Source organism: Papio anubis, chromosome 5 (assembly GCF_008728515.1).
Source record: "Papio anubis isolate 15944 chromosome 5, Panubis1.0, whole genome shotgun sequence".
Taxonomy (NCBI): Eukaryota; Metazoa; Chordata; class Mammalia; order Primates; family Cercopithecidae; genus Papio; species Papio anubis.
In genome coordinates this window covers 134,520,288-134,544,831 of record NC_044980.1, presented here as the reverse complement: position 1 = coordinate 134,544,831, position 24,544 = coordinate 134,520,288, and the positions used below count along the sequence as shown (strand labels likewise).

General features: G+C 52.9%; 1 protein-coding gene across 3 annotated transcripts in view; it reads left to right on the top strand.

Annotated features, from left to right (window-relative positions):
• The first annotated feature begins 10,121 nt into the window (after positions 1–10,121).
• PCDH1 (protocadherin 1) overlaps positions 10,122–24,544 on the top strand; it is a 32,525-nt gene continuing 18,102 nt past the window's right edge. The window contains exons 1-2 of one of the 3 annotated variants that reach the window (XM_003900267.4): positions 10,122–10,298; positions 22,843–23,705. In XM_003900267.4, coding sequence (XP_003900316.1) covers positions 10,259–10,298; positions 22,843–23,705 — 903 coding nt within the window. In that variant the 5' untranslated portion in view covers positions 10,122–10,258. Of the gene's footprint in view, positions 10,299–22,561; positions 22,758–22,842; positions 23,706–24,544 lie in introns of those variants that run through there. The other 2 variants (XM_009209271.4, XM_009209273.4) reach the window with 2 other exon arrangements.

Sequence of the window (24,544 nt, the reverse complement as noted above, 5' to 3'; positions counted from 1 at the left end):
CTAAAGAAGACAGGGTAAAAATTTGCAACTCGATGGCACAGAAGAAGAATGCAAGTTTTGGAGGCATATTTGTCTATTATCAGAGGTCAATCTTATGGAGGCTGTGGACTAATTTTAGGTGAGTGACTGAGGAGACATCTAGTGGCTATCGGCCTCCCAAGCCCATCTAAATAGACAAACATCCATTTTTGTTTCCAAATAGTATTTTTCTTTCTCTCTTTTAGCCTCAAGTGATTACTTTCAGGAGTCTCTGAGTCCCTTGAGAGCCAGAGACCTAAAGTTCAAGTAATCGAGGTTCTGGAGAGGGAAGGGAGAAAGGTGTCATATCAAGAATTCAAGGGAACTGAAAGGAAGACCAAAGTAAAAGGAGGAAGGAAAAGCAGAAGTAAATGGAAAGAAGAGGTCTTAGAGGAGCTCGTCTGAGGGGATCTTCAACTTCCCAAAGAGGCAATGAAGCTCAAGAAAGTGGGAGACAGAGAGAGTTGGCAAAAAATATAGTCAGAAGGAGTTTGGCAAGAGGGTGAAGGGTCAGTCAACTGAGACGTTCCCATGAGAAAAGCAGGGTTCAATAGAACAGAAATGCCTGTTCAGAATATATATATTCTGAGCCAGGCACAGTGGCTCATGCCTGTAATTCCAACACTTTGGGAGGCTGAGGCGGGCGGATCACGAGGTCAGGAGATAGAGACTATCCTGGCTAACACAAACCCCATCTCTTCTAAAAATACAAAAAAAAAATTAGCCGGGCGTGCTGGTGGGCACTTGTAGTCCCAGCTACTTGGGAGGCCGAGGCAGGAGAATGGCATGAACCCGGAAGGTGGAGCTTGTAGTAAGCCGAGATTGCCCCACTGCACTTCAGCCTGGGCAACAGAGTGAGACTCCATCACAAACAACAACAACAACAACAAAACATATATATATATATTCTGGGTCGGGCATGGTGGCTCACACCTGTAATCCCAGCATTTTGGGAGACCAAAGCGGGTGAATCACTTGAGGTTAGGAGTTCAAGACCAGCCTGGCCAACATGGTGAAACCCCGTCTCTACTAAAAATACAAAAATTAGCCAGGTGTGGTGGTGCACACCTGTAGTCCTAGCTACTCAGGAGGCTGAGGTATGAGAATCACTTGAACCCGGGAAGTGGAGGTTGCAGTGAGCCAAGATCACGCCACTGCACTGCAACCTGGGCGGCAGAGCAAGAACTTTTCTCAAAAAAAAGAATATATATATATATATTCTGAATATCAAATATCAACTTTCTTTTTTTTTTTTTTTTTTGTGAGACAGTCTCACTCTGTTGCCCAGGCTGGAGTGCGGTGGCGCAATCTCAGCTCACTGCAAGCTCCGCCTCCCAGGTTCACGTCATTCTCCTGCCTCAGCCTCCAGAGTAGCTGGGATTACAGGGGCCCGCCACCACCACGCTTGGCTAATTTTTTTTTTTTTTTTTTTTGTATTTTTCGTAGACACGGGGTTTCACTATGTTAGCCAGGATGGTCTCGATCTCCTGACCTCGTTATCTGCCCGCATCAGCCTCCCAAAGTACTGGGATTATAGGCCTGAGCCACCACGCCAGCCTATCAACTTTCAATGAAACCAATTTCCTACCATAGAGCTCTTTAAAAAACAAATTAAAAGCTTTCGAATATCCTTTTTCTTATTTTAATCAAAGATAGCAATCAAGCGACTCAGAACCAAAACCAATAAGTCTTTCTTTTTTCTTTCTTTCTTTCTTTTTTTCTGAGAGAGTCTTGCTGTGTTGCCCAGGCTGGAGTGCAGTGGCACCATCTTGGCTCACTGCAAACTCTGCCTCCTGGGTTCAAGCAATTCTCGTGCTGCTGCCTCCTAAGTAGCTGGTACGACAGACATGCGCCTCCATGCCTGGCTAATTTTTGTATTTTTAGTAGAGGTGAGCTTTCACCATGTTGGCCAGGATGGTCTCGATCTCCTGACCGCAAGTGATTCACCTGTCTTGGCCCCCCAAAGTGCTGAGACTACAGGCGTGAGCCACCGTGCCTGGCCCAAAACCAGTAAGTATTTTATGACTTAACCATGGATGAAAGAGATGTCCTCAAAAGAGGATACAAAAAGATTCAGTCCTCACAAGATCCAGAACCACTCCCAAAGATAGCCTAAAGAAAACAAAGGCCTTCAGTGCCACAGGTGGTAAAGGATGGTGTTTATGAAAATGGTTTCTCCAATTTCCCATGAAATGTAGAAATGTAGGACACTTCTAGTCACATACCCACTAATCTGTGACACCAAAATGGTGCTGCTGGGATGGAACTCTCCCAGCAGTAACCAAACAATGAAGATTAAAATGAGGAAAGCTGGGCCAGGTGCAGTGGCTCACATATCTATAATCCCAGCACTTTGGGAGGCTGAGGCAGGTGGATCACCTGAGGTCAAGAGTTCAAAACCAGCCTGGCCAACATGGTGAAACCCTGCCTCTACCAAAACAATACAAAAAATTAGCTAGGTGTGGTGATACGTGCCTGTAATCCCAGCTACTTGGGATGTTGAGGCAGGAGAATGACTTGAATCCAGGAGGTGGAGGTTGCAGTGAGCCAAGATCGTGCCACTGTACTCCAGCCTGGGTGACAGAGCAAGACTCCATCTCAAAAAAAAAAAAAAAAAAAAATTAGGTTTTTTTTTTTTTTGGATTTAGGAAACCCTGGAATTAGGGTTTTATGGTGTACCTCAGGAGAAAAGGAGGAAGACGGTCAGAGGTTTTATGGCCCACTTCCCGTAAGAAGGGAGAGGGACAGGTGAGAATGACCTTCCTGCTTCTGCTGTTTTCTCAAATGTCAAGTTGCCACATTTTGGTGTAGTGTATCCTGAACCCATTACCAGTATGGTGATAGGTAGGAGGCCAGTTAAGCAAACACAAAAATACATTATCATAAATCAGCTTCTCATACTAACAACCAGTAAGCATTCCCATTCAGAATATAACAAAGACATCCAAATTCATCAAATCATACATATTAAATACATGTAGTTCTTTGTATATCAGTTATATCTCAATAAAGCTGTTTAAAACAACAAACTCCAAAGAGAGAGAGGCAGGGACAGAGCAGATAAGTAGGCAGGCAAAGAAATAGACTTGTATTTCAAGAGCTTAAATAGAGGGGATAGAGAGGCAAACAAGCACACAGTTCAAACGTAGGAGTTTGGAAGTCAGCTATAGCGTTACCGTTGAATGTGAATTAATGTGTGTGTTCCTCAGACATACACACACACACACACACACACACACATACACAGCATGACAGAATTCTCTTTCCTAGTTTGAAAATTCAGCTCTTTTTTTCACTGTGATGGCCCCAAATGGGATGAAGAATAATGTAGCAGGTAAAAAAATATATGTGTGTTAGGAGGATAAGAATCAAAGTGAAGCGATAAGACATCAGTGAAAGAAGGAAAAATGGAGTGGGAACAATGCAGGAAGAACCAGAAGCCGGTGGGAGGGTAAAATGAGAGTGAACTTAAGTTGGAAGGAAGGAAGGAGGTAAATGAAGGGTGTTTGAGGAACAAATAGGCAAGAAAGTCAACTTCCTCACTCCTGGATAACTTACTGTCTATTGTACAGTACCTGCGAAATAGTAGGCATTAGATAAACATTGAACAGAAGAACAAAGTCAAGGAGCCTGGGGGAGGCAGGATCACACAGGGTAAGGTATATGTGTAGTAATAACTACTAACATTTACTGAGTTTTACCATAAGCTGTACACCCTGCTAACCACTTTACATGATTTATCACTTTAAATCCTCACCAACGCTCTATGAGGTAATTCATAGTACCCCCATTTAATAGATGAAGAAACGGAGACTCAGTTCAAGTAACTCATCCAAGGTCACCTGAGTAGTAAGTGGCAGAGTCGGGATTTAAATGTTGACTTGTCCGACGTCCAAACCAGTGTTTCTCACCACTATATTAAATGTATTCCCAACCAGGCACAGTGGCTCATGCCTGTAATCCCTTGGGATGCTTCTGAAGCGAGTGGATTATTTGAGGTCAGGAGTTCGAGACCAGCCTGGCCAACATGGTGAAACCCGTCTCTAGTGAAATACAAAAAATTAGCCGGGCGTGGAGGTGCGCAGCTGTAATCCTAGCTACTCAGGAGGCTAAGGCAGGAGAATCACTTCAACCCAAGAGGCAGAGGTTGCAGTGAGCTGAGACGGCGCCACTGCACTCCAATCTGGGCGACAGAGTGAGACTCTGTCTCAAAAAAGAAAGAAAGAAAGAAAGAAAAAATCCATTTTGAGTAAAGGGTAGGTCTATGCCCCTCTCCCTTACCACTCCATACACATAAAAGTTTGGCGAGCACCACAAAAGACATGGTCCCAAACCTAGCCTATTAGTGAGGAGAGTACTAGGAAAGGAGGAATGGGGGTAGGCTCCCGGGCTGAGGAAGGACCATATTAAAGCCTCATCTTCAACAACACAAAGAAAAACAATTTGAAACTTAATCATCTCCCAGAATTATGATCCCTCCTCGCAGCGGGGAGCACATTAGCAGAGCTGAGAAATGATAATTCAGCAGCCCCCAACCCAGCAGGGAGGGAAAGAGGAGGAGGGAGGAGAGCCGGAGGAAAACAGAAACAGAGACATAGAGAAAGATGGGGAAAGCGGGCAGAGGCAAGGCCTGACCTCTCATGACTCTTCTTCCTGCCCAAGTCTGAGACAGGGTTCCAGGAGAGTGGTCTGGTGGCACTTGGCCCTTCAATTATGCCCTATCTAGGGCAGGGGTCAAGGTGCTCCCTAGGTCACTTCTCAGCACCGATGGATCCCCACGTCCGGAGCTGCATTCAAGCTCATCCGGGCCAGGCGTGGTTTAGTGGTCTTAGCCTGGATGGGGGAAAGCTCCCGAGCCACCAGGGCTGGCTCTGAGCGCCCGCTTGTCCGATGGCACCTAGGCGAATCAGCGGTCCGTCAGGACCCGAGGTGCTGGACAGCTCCCGGTCCCAGAAATGGTTCTCCGGAGTCCACCGGAGAGGTGGGGCGAAGTTGCCCCCGCGCCGCGGCAGTCCCCACCCTCCGGAGAAGCGCGAAGGCTGCTGGGAGCTCCTGGGGAAAGGGCTTGGGGTCGTGAAAGGGTCCCGATGGAGATCTGGTGCGGGCCTTGAGACTGGGGCCCCGGGGGCAACTTCTCCAGACGCATTCCTTCCTTCTGAGTCGAGACCCCTTCACGTACTCCCCACACCACCCCCCGCTGGGGACAATGGCGCCTTCAGCCCCCAGAGATGAATGGGGCCTTTGAGAGCCGCACGCCACGGGGTCAGCGGCGGCCACCGGGTCCCCGGGGGCTGCCCAGTCTCCCGATCAAGGAGACTCTGGCCGGGGAGAGTGGGGAGCTCTTCGGGGAAGAAAGGAATCCCATGGTCCCTTTCTTAGAGACTAGTAGACCCCGGAGAAGAGATTCATCTGGCTCAGGCAGTTTCTGGTAAAGAAGGATTTTAAGGGGGTAGGGAGGGAGGAACCCCCACTACCTGTGGCAGAGAAGGGGAGATTCTGTGTCCCTTCCTCAGGAGGCAGCAAAGCCAGCTACCAAGTTTTTGCTACCTCTTCTCCCCCAATCCACCCTCCATCCCACCCGGTTCCCCAAATCGGGGTCCCACCCTCAGTTTGCATGGGGCCCCTCCCTGCTTCTCTTGGTGCCCTTGTCCCTTCATCTGGGGCTGTCCCTAAGGCTTGGTCCCTCCTTCCTGCTCCTGTCTCCCCTCCCCTTCTTGCACTGCACAGCCTACCCAGTTTCTATGGAAACAGGCTGGGAAGGCACTGCCAGGAGGCCAAGGCCACTACTGCTCTTGGGGGGAGGGGAAGATAGAAATGGAAAGAAAGACACAGGAGGCAAGTTCTGGCCATTCCTGGAAGCGGGTGGAGATCTGTGGGGAGTGAGACTTCACTGCCCGAGGGTTGGAGCAGAAAGAGAGGTGTGATTAAGTGATGTGACTGAGACAGAGTTGAGGGGCTCTTCCTCATTCCCCCAATTCCCAGTGCTCCAGACATCTAGACAAGCCTCCTCAGAGGGGAATGTGGTGGATGAAGAAGGAAAAGAGACAGGTAGTACCAAGAGCTCTCCCCATTCCTACCTTATGTGAGGCTCTATCCTTTTACCCTTCCTGGGGACATGCCCACTTGAGAGGAAGTCTCCAGGGAACTAGAAGGCTCCCAAGAAATGAGAGGGAAAATTGGAGTGAGTGGTCAGGGATGTTCAGGAATCTCCCCTAGGAAGGTGAGCTAGAGATGGGCAGAGGCCTCAGAATGTCAGCTACTTTTATGGCACCCCTCTCCAGCACCCCCACTGAGGAGTTGGTAGGGGCTGGAGACTGTCAGCTTCCTCCCAATTCTGTCCTTCCCATCAGTATGTTGGGCTATGAGAAAACAAAAGTGGCCTAGTGGGGGTTGGGTGCAGAGAAAGGGAGATAAGCCTAAGGCAAGAAGGGCCAGAAGAGGGGTGGGTGAGTGAGTGAGTGCAGATGCTTGTGGCTAGGGCAGGGAAGGAGCTTCTTAGAAGCTTCATCTGCCAGCACCTGGGAAGTGATCCCCAGCCCTCACCCTCTCCTGATGTTCCCACCTCAGGCAAAGCTGCCCCTTGGACAGGGACTATTGGAAATCTCAGAGTCCTGGGATATTGTGCTGTGGGGGATTCCTTGGAAAGGGGCCCTCTAGGTTATCAGAACCTTCAGTAAAGCTTCCCTGGGGGAGAAGGGTAGTGAAACAGGTACCCTCAAGCCTAGGGTTTCCTGAATCTGAGCCATCGACTCTCCCTCAACCATAGTCCCCAGAACAGTCGTCTTGGTGTTTGCTTATTTTGGTTATTTTTTGATCAGATATTTTGGCACTGAGCACACTGCCTCCTGTTGCCATAGCAGCCGTGACAGGGGCTGAGGCACCGTGAGAAAAATACCAAAATTAATGAGTGAGCTAAAGTGCAGTCGAGAGAAAAACAAGGTTAAAAAAAGAGTTAAAACAGTAATGAAAACAGGCTTTCCAGCTTCACAGCAGAGCAGCTGCTGAGGCCTCCCCAGAGCAGCAGCCCCCACCCAGCCTAGGGCTCCTGGCATCTCCCAGACCTCAAGGCAGGACTCACTTGGCTTCCCCCACCCAGCTCTCACTGACCCAGCAACATCCACTTGGGGACCACCCTAGGCACAACAGTAGATCAGCTCCAACAGTACATCAGCTTCCATCTCAGGTAATATCTTGCCTTCCAGAACAGTTTGTCATCTCCTAGACAATAGAGTCTCAGCCACAGCCCCCACACAATAATGGTCCAGCAAAATTACCAGGAAATGGCCTCCTAGCTACACCCAAGCTTTAAAGTTATAGCTGCAGGCATCCCAGCTAGAGTCCTGCATACAGCAACAGCCCATCCACAATCCTGAGCAACAGCATCTTAGCTATAGCCAATCCCCAGTATGCTGTCATCACAGCTACAGCTCCAGGACCAATAGCAGCTCAGCTACAGTCCTATACACAACAGTAGCTCTGCTCCTATCCCAGGTAACAGCCTGTCTCCCAGGTACAGGCTCCTAGCAACAGCCTCTCATCTCCTAGGACCTAGGCAATGGATCCAGCTACAGTCCCATCTACATCATATTAACAGGGAACAGCTTCTCAGCTACAGCTAGTCTCAGGTGTGCCAGCCTCATATCTATAGCTTCAGGCTCCACAGCATATCAGTTACAGCCCTCCCTCAACATGCACACACACGCCCATATACACACAGCTTGGTGATAGCTTCTCAGGTAATCTTATTGGCTATAGCCTAGGCACACCAGCATCAGAGCATTGCAAGTGTCCCAACTACAATCAGAGGCAGCAGGCTTGGTGTTACAGTTCCAGGTCCTACAGCATCCTAGTTCACTTAGCCACAGCCCATCCCAGGTACACAGATATCACAGCAAGCACCCCAACCATTCCCATACCCGGCATCACCTGGTTCCAATCCCTGACCACAGTCTCAGCTGGAACTCAGGCACCATCAGTTTCAGGAGCTACCCCCAATGCTTCACTTGCCAAGCAGGTCCTCCTCCCACTTTGGTACAGGGCCAAAAGTCTGACTTCTCTCCTCTTCAAATGCCACCGCCCTTGCTCCCCAACCGTCCTCCCAGTCCCTGCTTGCTCACCTGCCCTCCTTCCTGGGGAAAAAAGGCCCCAATTCTCATATCTACATTGCCCCTGACTCAGGGGCACAGAGCCCAGCCTGGCAGCTGGGGTAGGAGGGGCTGGGGAGTAGGGAGAAGAGTAGGCACACCCTGGTGCTGCTTCTCTGGCCCAGTTCTGCTCCTACCACTTGGTGCAGAATTTGAGTTTGATGGTGGTGGAGCAGGAAGGATGGAGGAGAACATCTGGGAGATTAGCATTTCCTGCCCAGCTCTGCGGCTGCTGAGCCTGCTCAGCCCTGAGCAAGGGAGGAGAACAGAGGAGCCTTTGAATGGCTCCCAGCAAGCAGACTGGGGAGGGTTTGCTGCATTGGGCAGCGGGCACACGCTGGGGGCAGGGAGACTGGGGCAGCTCTTCTGTGGAAGATTTCTTCTCTCTGGGCCACTGATTCCCTCCTCGGAGCTGTGCTCAATGATGTGGAGAGTATGAGCTTTGGTGAGACAGAAAGAAGCTACTTACAGGACAGACCCTCCCCCCTCTTTCAGCAGATTATCCCATCTCCCATTTAGAGCCCCGCCCCTGGGCTCCTGGGGCTGAGGGATAGAGCAGGGCCCAGGCCAGAAAAGGAGTCCAGTTAAGGGGGGCTGCTCTGGGAGAGATCTTGCACAGACTTTGCTTGCCCCCTTAGCTAGCCAGAGATTCCACTCTTACCCTGAAGAGCATCCCACCGAGAGAGGCCAGAGCTGAGAAGAGAAGGAAGTAGAAGAAAGAGGAAAGGCACAGAAGAGTGGTAGGAACAGGGAAATGGGGAAGGACAGAGATGGGGAGTCAGAGGCTATGGCAAAAAGGGGCCCAGCAACTGATCATCCCATAACGAGACCCTTTCCTCACGCAGCACTAGGCCTGGCTAGGGATAGCTTTCCTCATTCTTTTGATCTCGAACACTCTGCCTGGGCATGCAGGCGAAGAAGGCAGGAGGTCCTGTTGAACTGGGACACTTGGCAGCCTGGGTTACCAAACCACGAGCGCAGGAGAGGGAGTGCCCAAGCTGCTCGAAGACCTCTAGATGGCGCCAGAGAGCCAGATCTGAATGGGAGAAACCTAGTATTGGAGTGTGTGAGACACTGCGTGTGACACCGTGTGTGATTTGGTGAGTGTGAGTGTGATAGGGAGCGTGTGGCACTGCGAGGGCGTGTGACACAGGCCGTGACACTGCGCGGCCTCGGGGGGCAGGGACCCGGTGACTGTATAATGTAAGTCACTGGCAAATACGGGTGGCCGCAGCACTACGCCGCCCAGAGGGCAGGTGATCAGGGGACCCTCGAATAGCCTGAGCTCAGGCGCAGCACTTCGTCTTCAGCTTGTGTATCTTCCCCATCCTCACTCTAGAGCCCCCGGGTCCCATTAGCCTCCTCCTCCCACGGTCCCCTCCATAGCCCCACCCCCACGGCTTGCTGCGGCCACCTAGGCTGACCGCTCTGCGGCTTCGGCCGGAGGGGGAGGGGTGGACTTTCCCCGAGCGCAGTGGGAAGGGAGGGCCACACAGGGTGATCGGGGATCTGGGCGGGAAGAGGGTGGATATGGAGGAGCAGGTGCCCAGGGAAGAAGGCGCTGTGGGAGACACTTCCCTTGCCTCGACTTCCCAGGGGGCAGACAGAGCTGGGGACAGGTGTTTGAGTAGGGTAAGGAGGGGAATTCAGGAGCGGTCCTAGATGGAGGCTTGGGTGGGATAAGTGTAAGGTGAAGCGCAGAGGAGGGGACGGCCTGTGTACTGGGCGTCGGGTAGTGAAGAGATAGCAAAGGGAGGGGTCCAGGCTTTAGGGAGCGGTGCTTGGGGTCCCCTCCCAGCCGGACCGGAGCGGTCCCGAGCTCCACCTCCCGGCCGAAGGGGGGGCGGGGAGGCGGGCGGGCCGGGAGGGAGGAGGGAGGGAGGGGGCGGGCCGGGCTGTGCGCTCCGCTCTCTGCTGGCTCCGCCGCCGCCGCCGCCGCCGCCGCCGCCGCCTCACACACTCGGGGAGCCGGAGCGCGGCGCGGACGCAAAGCCGCCGGGCTGCTGCGCCCAGAGCCAGCCGGAGCCGGAGCCCGAACCGCAGCGCCAGCCCCAGCCGTGCGGAGCCGCAGCCCGGGCCGGGGCCGGCGGCGGCTCATGGACAGCGGGGCGGGCGACCGGCGCTGCCCGGAGGCGGGTAAGGATCCGGTGGCGGTGGAGGCTGCAGCGGCTTGGGGCCCGAAGCGGTCATGGCCGGCGGGAGCTGAGGGAGGGGCGCTCGGCGGAGCGAGGCCGCGGGGGCCTAGCCCGAGCTCGGCGCGAGGGTGCTGAGGTGGGGGCGGCTGGGAGCCCAGAGTCGGGGATGCGGCCGAGGGATTCCGGTCTCCCAGGTCCGCGGCGAGAAGCCCAGGGAGGGGACCCCAGTCCCCGCGTCCCGAACCTGGGAGGTCTCAGAGAGACCGGGATAAGGAGACTCCAGGAGCGCGCGGCGTGGAGGCTGGGTTTGGGGAAGCGCGCGGCCCCCAGTTTGATGGGGGGCTCTCGGAGGACGGAGCAGGCAGGGACCCTTATCCACAACACATACATACACACTTGTTGGGCAACTAGCTCGGCTCACTCAGCCGCTTCCAGCTTCCCGCGGGCACCCAGAGGGCCAGACCGTGGACATATATACACACAGACATACATCCGTACATATGTGCACACAGACATACCTCCTGCACACCAGCGCCCACTGGGGCACCGTCACCAGCTCAGAATCCGCTTCAGTGTCTGCACGATCAGCAGCACGGACACGCAACCCGTGGCTTTACAGAGCAACAACACAACCGGGTGTGACACCCCGCGACGTGGACACACAAACACAGTCTCGTGCCCTCATGTACGAGTGTCACAGCCACAGTTGACTACACGAACCCTCCAAAACCTAGCCACCCCCCACATTCCTTTAAGGAACACACCCTAACATATATTATCTCACCCACTTCTTGGCCAGAATATAGGTACACAGCACAGGTCTCCTTGCACCCCTCTACTGCACCCACACAAACACACAACCCAGTATTTCAGCACAAGCTTGACGGCACACACCCTAACACAGGAAGTGGCACCAACAGCAGAGCCTCACAGCCACAAACACAGAATCCACTGCTTCACCCATCTTAACACTGGGTGTCACACACACCTTAAACCAACAGTGTCACATTACATTATGTTAGAATCAAGTTCCTTAGGGTTTGAGAGTCGGCGCGAGGTACCACCCAACACACAAATTTCGGCAGAAAGTCATTTACTGGTGCACCAGGGCCCTCCCACCTGGAAGGAATGAGGGGAGAGAGCCCCGACGGCGATACATCTCTTTATAGCGTTTAGGCTTTATTTGCATACAGGTTATTGATTGGCCTCTTTGTAACCTCGAGGCCAGGTGTCTTTTTTCTATTTGGCGACGCAAAGGGGTGGATAGGCACAGCCCCGGGGAGGTCTGGGGAATGCAGTTTCTTTGCTGATGCAACCTTGGGTCTGGGTTGCAGCGATCGGGCCCCCGCCACCTTAGCATACTGGTTTGGAAGTCTTACATCGCTTCTTGCAACAAACTCTGCCTCGCGCCACGAACAAACAGAACCATTTACGGGGAGGGCCTAAAAGTTTCATTTCCTTTTCATTTTCCCCCTTTTCTTTGTGTCTTAGAGGCTCAATCTTGAGCTTCTTCATCGGTTCTGAGCACTTGATACTCATGGGTTAGCACCATAGCGTGTATGTTTAATTTATCATTAATAAAAGCGGTTAGACGGTTAAAAATGCACGGCCCGATGGTGAGTAAGAGCAGGAGGGTAAGTAGAGGGCCAAGAAAGGGCAGGAGGTAAGGGAGGAGCCCTTAGCCCAGTCCAAAGTGGGTTGGAAGCTAGATCTTTCTGTGTCTTTCTAGTTCTTCTTGTAAGGTTTTTTATTTCGTCTCACAATCCCTGATTTGTTAGCATAAAAGCAGCATTTTTTCTTGCAGGGCTAAACAGATTCCTCCTTGTTCTTGCTGTAAGTAGACCAGCCCCTTCTGTTCTGGAGAACCACTTCGGCTAATGAGTCTACTTGATCTGCAGATCTTGTATGGTGCCGGATAAGACGGTACATCAGAAATTAGTTGATTAGATAATTTTGTATATTGGGTCACAGAGACACCTAGGCTTGTAGCCCTGTTGTGAAGGCTGTGGTGATCCCTAGCCCAGCTAGTAAAGGAATAAACCAGCGGCCCGTTTAGGTTCATATATAAAATGATCAATAGCAGGGATAGGGGACCGGTTCATCTCCGGAATGATGTCAATGTCGGGAGGAGCTGCTAGGGACGCAAAGCCCCGTCCAGTTCGTGGGTAGATAAGGTATGCCATGTTATTGCCATTGGTATATTGACCGAACCATTTACAGCCATATAGGACCGGCGACATTGCGTGGAGGTACAGTTGCTGAAGGCAACATGGCTCAGGATCTATTTCTTCTGTACTGTTGTAGGAGGGGGAAAAAGAGGCAAGATGAATTGGAAAACTGCACGGTTGAACTAGAAGGGGGGAATTATTAAACAAGAGATAACCGAGGAGCAAGTTACGTAGGATAATGGGAAGTTAGGTATTGCGAGAAGAGTAGGGGACCTATGTAAACAAAGCCAACAGTCGTCGACCAGGCTCGTGTTGGACATTAGGAGTAAGCTGTAAGTGGCATTGAGAATGCTTTCAAAGTCTGGGCATCGACCATGAGGTTATCTCTAACCTTAGGCAAGGCCAAAGGGTGGTACCGAAGTTCAGGATATAGGGCTTTATGAATTTCTTTCCAGTTTTCTCCGAACACTTAATTCTTGTGGTGTCTAATGGACCTCCTCCATCAGAGACGTGGATAGGAGCCGTAGTGCTCCAGCAAATAGACTGGGTCCTTTATGCCATTACAGGGAGATTGTATAAGTTTGTTGGTGGATCCTAATACTTGTACATCACTGGTGCCCCCAGGCTTGTGCTTTTAGCAGAGTAGCCGTATAATATGTCTTATTGCCTGATCTGCATTGTTGGTATGAGGTATAACAAGAACTGTGTACTGAGGACTGGTAAGAACTACAGGGGCACTCTGGAGTGGCCCGCTAGGGAGGTAGTCTTTGGAATTAACTTGCATTTCCATCTTTGGTCGGGCATTAAGTAAGCTGTCTCTGCCTCGAGCAAGTCACTTGACTTGTCTCAATCTGACGGCAAGCCTGGACACTGTCCTCCGCTGCAATCGCATGGTCGGCCATATCGCTTTTGTACTCAATTCTATGGCTTTGCGAGGGTCGTCAAACCCCGCGTAGACCAGTACTAGGTTTGTATAAGAAGATTATCTTTGTTGTGAATTCATCTTGACTATGTGAGGGGTTACTACATGTACCGCGCGGGTAGGAGGACAGGGGCAGAAGTCAAGTGCGTGAGAGTCTTATCTTAAGGGGTCTCCGGAGCGGTGTGGAGCCTAAGTTCCGGATGACGCCGGTCCAGGCGGGTCCCTGGAGCAGCCTTTGGCGTGGGATGCGTGAATCCAAGTGGCGATTCCGGTCAACCTTATGGCTGTGGGTGTGGTCAGGAGAACAATGTAGGGTCCTTTCCACCGAGGCTCCAGTCCCTGAGAACGGTGTCGTCTAACGTAGACGGAGTCCCCCACCTGGTGGGGTGGCTGGTCTGCGAATGTCCTGGCCGGTACAGTTCTGCCAAGGGGCCCAGATTTGGGTCTGTACTCTTCTTGTAGTCCTTTAGCCGGGCCTGTAGGTCAGTCTTTGTCTTAACTCCAAAAATAACGGAGAGGTCAAAGTTCCGGTCCCGGGCCACCCTGACATGAAGGGTGGGCCACTCGGACGAGCAGAGCTTGCCATCGTCCTTTTCGGACTCCTACGGAAAGATTGTGGGCTCCTGGGCCCGGACGTCTGAAAAGTGTGTCAAAAGTCAAAGATAGAGGAGTTGTTAGCGTCTGTCCCATTGTCCCGTCCTAGGGCTCATACACACACATAAGACAACAGTGACAACACAAACCAGACAAAAAACAGAGGAGCTGCGTGGCCAGAGAATGGCGCCAAAGTACCACAAGTGATTCAGATGGTGGTGGGGGTCCGCCTCAGGATTTGAGGTGCGGAGGCTGACGGTGTCATCAGCTCCAGACGACCGCCGGGTCCCCGGGTCGGAGGAGTGTGAGGGTCCAGGACACGTCTGTCCTCCTCTACACTCCTACGGGAGGTTGGCCGACCCTCAGAGATTAAAGACAAAACAAAAAGCAAAAGCACCCGGACTACACATGGGCACGTCCTGTCGTCCGCCACCGGTGGCTGGCCGCGCGGTTTCTGCCGAAAGGAAAGGCTGGTAGTCCCTGGCCGCCTCTCAAACTCGGACGCATTCCCCAGGATGTTAGAATCAGTTCCTTAGGGTTTGAGAGTCGGCGCGAGGAACCACCCAACACACAAATTTCGGCAGAAAAGTCATTTACTGGTGCACCAGGGCCCTCCCACCTCGGAAGGAATGAGGGAAGAGAGAGCCCTGATTTGTGGCGATACATCTCTTTATAGCGTTTAGGGCTTTATTTGCATATTGTATATTGATTGGCCTCTTTGTAACCTCGAGGCCAGGTGTCTTTTTCATTTGGCGACGCAAAGGGGTGGGATAGGTACTAGCCCCGGGAGGTCTGGGGAATGCAGTTTCGCTGATGCAACCTTGGGTCTGGGTTGCAGCGATCGGGCCCGCCACCTTAGCATGGGTTGGAATTTCCGGCTGAGGCAGGGCTTGTTTTACAGTTCAGAGGGCGGGAAAGCAGTTTTACAGAAGCAGAACAAAGGCAGTTAATCATTTAGTAACAAGTCTTACATCAAGCCTTGCAACAAACTCTGCCTGCGCCACGAACAAACAGAACCATTTACGGGGAGGGCCTAAAAGTTTTACTTTTCAATTACACCCTGCAGCTCATACACACAAACACACACACTCCGTTCCTCTCCCTCGGAGTCCAGATTCAGGCAGAAGCCGCCGGGGTCGCTCGGCGAGCCCCAAGCGCCCCGCCACCTTAATCGCGACATTGTTATTGTAAATATCGGCACAGCGGGAAGCCTGGTTCCCTGCCGGCGCCTCCCCAACCCCGACTCCCGGGCCGAACCGGCCGGTGTTCCGGGAACAAACTGGACCTGGATGGCCCAGCCATCCCGCCTCCCCAGGGCTCCGGGGCCCCAGGTTCATTTGCAGAGGGTGCTAGCCTGGGACAGTGATTGCGACCCTCTTCCGGACATTTAGCTGAGTTTTCTGAGCCATCTGGGTCTCCAGCACACCTGGGTCCCACACACCTTGGTGGGTCCCACACACCTTGGTGGGTCCCGCACACCTTGGTTCGTCTCACACCTGGGCGCTCCCTCCGCCTATTCTGCGCTGTAGGCCAGTGTGTGCGCGGGCAGGCCCTGGAGCCAGAAGGAAGATCGCGGCAGGCACAGGAGCAAAATTTGTAGGCGAGGTGGTCTCGCACCCTTTCCCCCCCAGCTACCCTCTGTAAGTCAGACTTATGGCCTCAGTTTCCCCAACAGTGGTCGGCTACTATTTCTTCTGCCAGGAAAGACTGAGGGCGGCACTGAGGCCTTGGAGGATTGAGCGTAGGGTAAAATCCCCCCTCCGCTCGCCACGAAAGGGTCGGTTTTATGAGAATGTCCCCGCCTAGCCGGGTTCGCGGCTTTGTGATTCCAGCGCCGGCTCCCTCCCTGCCCCCTCCCGGCTCCCGCTGCGCTGCTCGCGCCGGCGCCGGCTTGCGGGGGACCCCAGGCCGAGGCCGGAGATGCCGGAGAGGAGGGATTCCCCGCGGTGGCCTGGGTGCGGGGGGCTCAAGGGCTCCCCCAACTAGCCGAGGCGCGTTCTCAACACGCCGCGCCCTAGTCTTGCCTTGGGTTCCTGGAGGCCAGTTGCTGCCAGGGTGGGGGTTGGGCCACCAGAGCCCAGGAAACTGCCGCCGTCCTCCGCCACCCCCCAATCCCCGCAACACACACACACACACACACACACACACACACACACACAGAGTCGGCGTCCTCTGGGAGGAGTCGCTCCGCGCGCTGGGTGTGTGCTGGGAGCGCCCGCTCACCAAGGCGGTGCGGACTGGGGCTGCTGGGGTTGGCAGAGTCCAGGACTTCGTGCAGGAGGACGCCGCGAGCCTTCTAGCACCTGTTCTGGGTCAACCCTCGGGAGCTGCCAGGAAAGGGGGCCACCCAGAAAGTTTTTATGACAACCCGGATGTCTAGCTGTGTTTGGGAGGAGGGGCGCGGGGGTAGTGGTGTTACTTTATTGACGTGAAGGTCTGGGGGTATTGGAACCTGTAATTACAACTAGACTAGGGCATGGGGTAGAATCGAGGGGAGAGGGAGACGGGCCCCCAGAGGTGGCCAGAGGCAGTGTGATAGGGAGGCAAGTCTGGATTCAGTTCTGGCCGCATTTAGTTTTTACCCCTTTTCCTACCCACCTCCAATTCCCAATTCCAAAAGGGACTTGAGCTGGAAGGGGGTGTCTTGCTGGTCTGGCATATTCTTAGCAGAGAGGCTGCTGCTGTGGCTACTTCTGCAGAGAAGCTGGGCAAGCGATAGTAACCTTACTGCTGGGAAGAAGGGGGTTGAAGGGCCAGGAGGGGGCCTACGAGGGTGGGGGAGGAGCTAAGTGGGAATCAAGGTTCAGGGAGGAGTGTGGGGAAAGAAGGAGAAGGTGAGGGCTGCCCCTTCCGTGAGCAAGCATAGTTGGTGCAGAGATTCTGTTCAACAATGTATTGAGCACCTTTTATCTGCCAGGGCCCATGGTGGGTGGTGAGGATGCAGTAGTAAGATGCGTACCATCATTGCCTTCATAGGACTTACAAGGCAGCGAGGGATTGGCTTGTTTATTCATCCAACAAAGGGGCACCCACTGTGTGCCTGATGCTGGAAATAAAATGGTCTATTCAGCAATTGGAAGACTTAGAAAAAAATGATTTGTCCTTTACATGTGATGTAAATAGACCTTAATGTAACAGACCTTATAGGCATGAGATCTCATTTAATTCTCCCAAATAATTTCAAGAGGCAGGATTCATTATTTCCATTTCACAGTATGGAAACAGGTTCAGAAAAGTAAATTCACTTGGTTAACGTCACACAGCTAGGAAGTGGTGGAGCGAGGGTTCTAACCCCAACAATCTGACTCAAGCATGCAGGTGCCCAGAAGCCCTGCAGAGGCTAATAGAGGGTTGTGGGAGAGAGGGGAGAGGAGCTGAGGTCTGCACACTTGCTTTCAGTGGGAGGCTTCTGTTCAGCTCCACCCCACACAGCCCCATTTGCTTCCCCTCTTCCCCCAGACAGTCCCTTTGTCCCTTGGTGTTTTGTGCCCGCGGCATTGACCGTTGTGTAACAGTGCTGGAGTGAGGGTGGGAAGTCAGAGCTGACCTGGCTACTGGGACAGTCGTGGCTGCCTCTGTGTGTGTTTTTTCTCTCTGGCCACAGCACTCAGCACAATGGACCTTAGTCCCCAGGGTGGGCTGGAAATGATGTTTCCGGGTGAACCCTCACCTCTGTTCCCATCCCTTCCCAGATGTTGACATAGATAGTATTTCCTTTGGCTTTTCTGGGACTCCGTCCCCTTCTTATCCCTTACTCCTACACCCCTGATGACACTTCTCCTCCTCTATCTGAGGGACATGAGTCCCTGTGCCTGTTCCCCCTGAGGCTTCTCAGGGTCCTGGGTGCCCACGTCACTGGGGGGAGGTGGGGCACCGTTGCCCAGGAAGGCAGTCAGGGCCTGGGGAAGGGCAGATAAGGCACTGCATGTATCAAAGGCTGCTGTGTGGGACTAATGACTCCCAGTGCCCAACTGCTGGGGACAAAGTTCAGAGATGATGGGGGCAGGGGTGAGGGAAGGCCTCCTTATTGCTGCTCCTGCCCTTCCAGGCCACCCTGGCTCTCTCCCTGCATCTCTACAGGCCCCTGTGTGGACAGCAGCAGCCTAGGAAGCCTGGGCTCATCCATTCCTTGACCCTTAGGCCCACTCTTCCTTATTCCCTACTTACTGGGCAAGGTTGGCAGTCCAAGAATGGTGGGGAGGTGGGTGTGACATAACAAGCATCAGATTCTAGCCTCAGATATTTCTGTTCCTTTCCCCCAGACTCTGGGATGTGAAGAGGCATTCTTATTTCTCAAGTCCTGGCTCTTCCACATACTACTTCTGTGACTTGAGACAGTTTATTCTTTCTCAGCCCGCATTTGATCATCTGTAGTATGGGAAGGAGTGTAATAATAAACAGTACCCATTTCAGAGGGTTGGGAGGAAAGAGATCATGTGTGTAAAATGCTTAGTACTGAGTAGAATCTTAGTGTTTGCTGAGATGATAATGAGTGATGATGATGGATGGCAAAGGTGATGATAAGAGTTTGCAGGGGCTGGGTGCGGCGGTGGCTCATGCCTGTAATCCCAGCACTTTGGGAGGCCCAGGCAGGCGGATCACAAGGTCAGGAGATCGAGACCATCCTGGCTAACATGGTGAAACCCTATCTCTACTAAATAATACAAAAAATTAGCCGGGCGTGATGGTGAGCGCCTGTAGTTCCAGCTACTCGGGAGGCTGAGGCAGGAGAATGGCATGAACCTGGGAGGCAGAGCTTGCAGTGAGCCGAGATTGAGCTACTGCACTCCAGTGCGAGACTCCATCCCCCCACCAAATAAAAAAAAGAGTTTGCTGTACCCGGCCTGGCGCGGTGGCTCACGCCTATAATCCTAGCACTTTGGGAGGCCGAGGGGGGGTGCAGATCATAAGGTCAGGAGATCGAGACCATCCTGGCCAACATGGTGAAACACCGTCTCTACTAAAATACAAAAAAAAAAAAAAAATTAGCCGGGCGTGGTGGCACGCGCCTGTAGTACCAGCTACTTGGGAGGCTGAGGCAGGGGAATTGCTTGAACCCGGCAGGCAGAGGTTGCAATGAGGCCAGATCGCACCACTGCATTCCAGCCTGGCAACGGAAAGTTTGCAGGACCTCAGGCCCTTTCTTAACTCCCTGGAATTATCTTAAAGTTGTACCCAGATGATCCGACCATTGCATTACAATTGCTTGGGGGTTTCTCTAGGTCCCACCTCCTGAATAAAGATTCCTAAGGGTGGGGCCAGATAATCCTCATTTTGAAGGAACTCTCCAGATGCTTGAAGGGCCTGAGCCTCTTCAACTCCTTTCCCCACTGTGAGCAGCTCTCCCCCAGCCCTGTTTTCCCCACATTCCTCCTACTTTCTGGGACCTTTCCCCAGCTCCACCATCCTATACCTTCCTTGAGTTGGATATTATCCTGTGGTTCTCCTTCTCTTTCCAATTCAGAGGTTAGATACCACAGTCCTTAACTGGTTCTTTTGCTGGCTGGAGGTAAGGCAACTCCTAAGGGTGAGAAAGAGCATGTGGGGGGCGGAGGTAGTCTCACAAGCATGTGTGCCTGTTCTGCCTAGGAGATTTGAAAGGTTATAGGGCCTCAGGTTGTGACTGTGAGATGGAGGAGGCCTGAGGTAGGGGCTTCATTTGTAGCTCTTGGAGTGGCCACACATCATTCGCTCTGACTGCCGGATCATGGCCCCCTGAATTAATTAGCAGCTAAAGTTTGTGAATAGTCATTTTTCCTGGAAAAATCTGCACCATGGTTTTATAAAATTCTTGAAGGAGGATGTGACCACAAAAGATTAACTATCTTAAATATCCTTGATCTGGAGAGAACAGAGGCAAACAGTGACTGCCTTATTTATTCTCAGGTTTAGGGTAATTCCTGTGGGCTTCCCACATAACGCCTCACCTGCCAAGACTTACGTAGAGAATTGGGGTGCACAATGATACCACCTTGTATATGCAGAGGAGGGTGGCAGCAGGACTCAGTCCCATAAGAAAATGAGGTTCTCTGGTGATGGTCCTTTGGGGATGTGTTTGGATTGGGGTTGAAGTAGTCAGATGAGCCTTGTGTCAGGTCCATGCAGGTGGAGGGGAGGTGACTGGAGGCGGGGTGGATCCAAATGGAGTATCAGATAAATTCCTGCTTCCTTTAAAGAGATTAAGATTGCAACGGGAACAAACATTCACACCAATCTGATAACGGCTGGCCAGCCGCACACACTTTAGGGACGGGCCTGTGCTTGGGGAAGGCCACACAGAGGAGGGGAAGTGTTTGATTTATCTAAGGACTCTGTGCATTCAGTGAACATTTGCTGAAAAGTCTGCTATGTGCCCTAAACAGAGAAGACTTACATTTTACCCCAGGAAGTTCTTAGTGGAGTAGGGGAATGGGGTAAGTGAGCAAGTGAAAGAGCAGTGGTCACACACCAGGAAAGGCTAAGCCCAGAGAGCCAAAATAACAACAGTCATTCAAGAGCTGCCGAGTGCCCACTGTATGCCAGGTCCAGGGCTAAGCCCTGAGGAGGTAGGAGCAAACAAAATAGAAACTCTCCTGCTTTCTGCTCACCATCTTGTAGCAAACACAGACAATTAACACATTTTCCAAACAGGTACACAACTACAATTGTGCTAAATGCTTTGAAGGAGTCCTTTGTTGAGTACCACATTTAGCCCACAGTATCTCAAACACCCCAGGAAATAGGTAGTATTATCCCCATTTTACAGATAAGGAAACTGAGGCACTAAATCTTTGCTTCAGGTCATGCAGCCAGGAAGTGAGCAGCTGGGTTTGCCTCAGACCGTCTGATGGCACAGCCCTCGCTCTTCCCCACCCTGCTGCCTTACATTTGCCGAATGGTATACAGAAGCAACCAAAATAAATGAACAAATAGTCATTGAGTTAGAACCACTGTCATGGCAGATTGGACCAGTCTTGTTCACTTCTGCATCCCAGTGCCCAGGACAAAGCCTGGCATATTGTAAATGTCCGATAAACATTTGTTGAATGCATGACTGAGTCCCTACAGTGTACCCAGATGTGCAAAGGTGCATTGTTGGGGGGCAGGGGATGAGTGAGTGTACAGAGTACTTGTCCCTTCATGGTGCTTTGTGTCTGCCTGGAGAGGCAGATAACTCAGGAATAGGTGCACAGTACTGAAGCTGAACAACACAGGCGGGCGGTGTCCCAGTCAGCCCCATGATTCATTGCCTTGGGATTGGAGCAGACAATAAGTGGCTGTGAGTTGGAGGAAGGAGAGGTCACCGTGGGCAGGAGAGGACTGTGAAGGCTTCCTGGAGGGCCAGAGCCTGCCCTCAGTGAGATTATATGGGGTGGGTATTCCAGGTGTGGGGAAGGTATTCCAGGTAAAAGTGAGGAAGTGGGGAAAGGAGACTGAACCAGAAGCCTCTAAAGAAACTGCAGATCCAAAGATTTTGGATTTGAATAGAGGAGGGACTGGCCATGGTTTCGTTGGAGAGGAGGGGGCATTCAAGACAGAGACAGTAGCTGGGTCTAACTGGGATCTGCAAATGCATGACCTCAAAGCCAGGAGAGATGGGCAGAAGAAGGGGGTTATTGTGGTGATGGGGGTGCAGCTTGTGGTTGGCTAGGGCAGAGGTTGGGAAACGCAGGTGTGAAGTAGGGGCTGGATATATGGGGATAGATGTCAAATAGGAGCCAGATGTTCATCCAGACACCAGAGCGTGTGGGGTGGGGGAGTGGTCAGGGAAAGGCTGGTGGTGTCATAATCACTGGCAGCTCTGTCCCAGTTAGACCTGCTGGGCTCCCTGTTGCTAAGGACAGGCCAGGGCAGTTCCCAATGCCAATTCCAGGGCTAGTCAGCCCTGACCACAGTTCTGACCCCAATCTTGACCTGTGTTCCCTTGTACGCACCTGCCCATGGTAGCAGGAGGGGGAGGAGAGGAGCCCTAGCAACTGTTCATGTGCTTGTGTGCACGCTCTGGGGCATGTGTGCACACTCTGGGGCCTGTGTGCGCACTCTGGGGCCTGTGTGCACACTCTGGGGCCTGTGTGCACACTCTGGGGCATATGTGTTGGGGGAAAGTCAGGAAGGCTAACACCTACTCCTCAAACCTAACCATTTTCACAAGCCTTGCCCAATTCAAGCTGGCCTTTTATGGGGATGGCGAACACTGGGCACCGTGGGTGATTGTCAGAAAAAGAGGATTTGAGATATCATACCTCATACATATGCACTGACTTGGCATCTCATAATAAAGAGAAATGAGACATCATCCCCTCTCCCTCCAGCCAACCTTAATGGGGCCCAGTGTGAGAAGTCATGGTCCCAGGGTCTGGGGTGTGTAAGGAGGTACTTGTGTCTCTTTCCTACCATGCATGTGGGGAGGGGTGCTCCAACTGGGGATGCTCGAGGCCTCACCCTTCCACTGGCTCTCTCTCCCTATCTCAGTATCAGGGTAATTACCATCGGTGACTAAGGCAGGATGCTCGTGAGAAGGAGGTGTTGGGTGAAGCACAGAGCAGAGAGCAGGGAGGGAAAGAAGGAAAGAGGGCGGGCAGCCGGGCTCAGGCCCAGGGAGCGTCAGGTGGGTGAGGGTGTTCCATGGGCGGGAGCTGCTCTAAGCATGCCAGGCCTCTTACTGGCTCCTCCAGCTGGGGCAGACACTGCTGCTACACCCAGCTGTGGATGAGATTCAGGGATCTGAGTTTCTGGAATTGGGGTTCTGTGCTGGGACTGACTGCTCTTGTGGAGAATCGTGTGTCAATGGGAGAGGGTGAGTATGGGGCCAGCTCTGGGCAGCTCAGGGCCAGGCTTCTCTTCCCAGCTCATGGCCTCTGTTTTGCCTCTTCCTCTTGCAGCCCTCCTGATTCTGGGGCCTGCCAGAATGGGGCCGCTGAGGCACAGCCCAGGCCCTGGGGGGCAACGGCTACTGCTGCCCTCCATGCTGCTAGCACTGCTGCTCCTGCTGGCTCCATCCCCAGGCCACGCCACTCGGGTAGTGTACAAGGTGCCGGAGGAACAGCCACCCAACACCCTCATTGGGAGCCTCGCAGCCGACTATGGTTTTCCAGATGTGGGGCACCTGTACAAGCTAGAGGTGGGTGCCCCGTACCTTCGCGTGGATGGGAAGACAGGTGACATTTTCACCACTGAGACCTCCATCGACCGTGAGGGGCTCCGTGAATGCCAGAACCAGCTCCCTGGTGATCCCTGCATCCTGGAGTTTGAGGTGTCTATCACAGACCTCGTGCAGAATGGCAGCCCCCGGCTGCTAGAGGGCCAGATAGAAGTACAAGACATCAATGACAACACACCCAACTTCGCCTCACCAGTCATCACTCTGGCCATCCCTGAGAACACCAACATCGGCTCACTCTTCCCCATCCCGCTGGCTTCAGACCGTGATGCTGGTCCCAACGGTGTGGCATCCTATGAGCTGCAGGCTGGGCCTGAGGCCCAGGAGCTATTTGGGCTGCAGGTGGCAGAGGACCAGGAGGAGAAGCAACCACAACTCATTGTGATGGGCAACCTGGACCGTGAGCGCTGGGACTCCTACGACCTCACCATTAAAGTGCAGGATGGCGGCAGCCCCCCACGCGCCAGCAGTGCCCTGCTGCGTGTCACCGTGCTCGACACCAATGACAACGCCCCCAAGTTTGAGCGGCCCTCCTATGAGGCCGAACTATCTGAGAATAGCCCCATAGGCCACTCGGTCATCCAGGTGAGAGGCCCCCTCCGTATAACTGTCAGGGTGATCCACCATTAGAAATGGGAGCCCACCCAACCAGGTGAGCGTTCCCTTCACTTAGGGGAAAAGCTGCCAGAATACTGTAGTGAGACCCCTTCTCCCCAAACTCAGCCAGGGGAGCCTTTCCCACCCCACCCCAGCAGTGATATTACTTTCCTCTATTAGGCTACTTAAGTGACAGTGACGCAGCATATGAACAGTTTCCCCCCACCCCTAAGCAGACTCAAGCTGGGGAAACCTCTGAGAAGTGAAACTCCCGCCCTAGTCAAGTAGACCTTCTCTGCCAGCCAGGTGAGCTGAGTTGGAACAAAGGAATCACCGTTTATCCAGGTAGAATCTCTCCTGAGATGAGAGTATCTTCCCAACCAGGGACAAGTTTCCCTTTAGCCAGATGAGGTTTTCCTGAAGCTGAAGGAAATAGCCTCATTTTGCCTCTTCCTGACAAAATCAAATGAGATCATTTTAGCCAGGTGTTCTAAAAACACATACTGGGGTGTCTATATACCTGCCTCCTCCCTTAGGCATGGGGTGCCCATAGGTGTGGGGTGCTTGGCACAGTGGGGTTCAGTGGGGGGTCAGTTTCCTCTGCTGAAGTTCTCAGCACCCCTCCATGGGAACTGCCCCAGGCGCTGGGCAGCTTGATGGGGCTGGGGCCTGGGAGGGAGCAAAGAAAGCGTCCCTGCAGACAGGTGGGTGTATCTCCTGCTGTCATCTCAGCTCTGGCCTCCTGCCAGCCCCAGCTCCTTTCTCCTTCCCCATGGGCTGAAGATGCCTCTCTCTTTGATGTGAGGGAGCTGAGGAGGCGCGGCCTG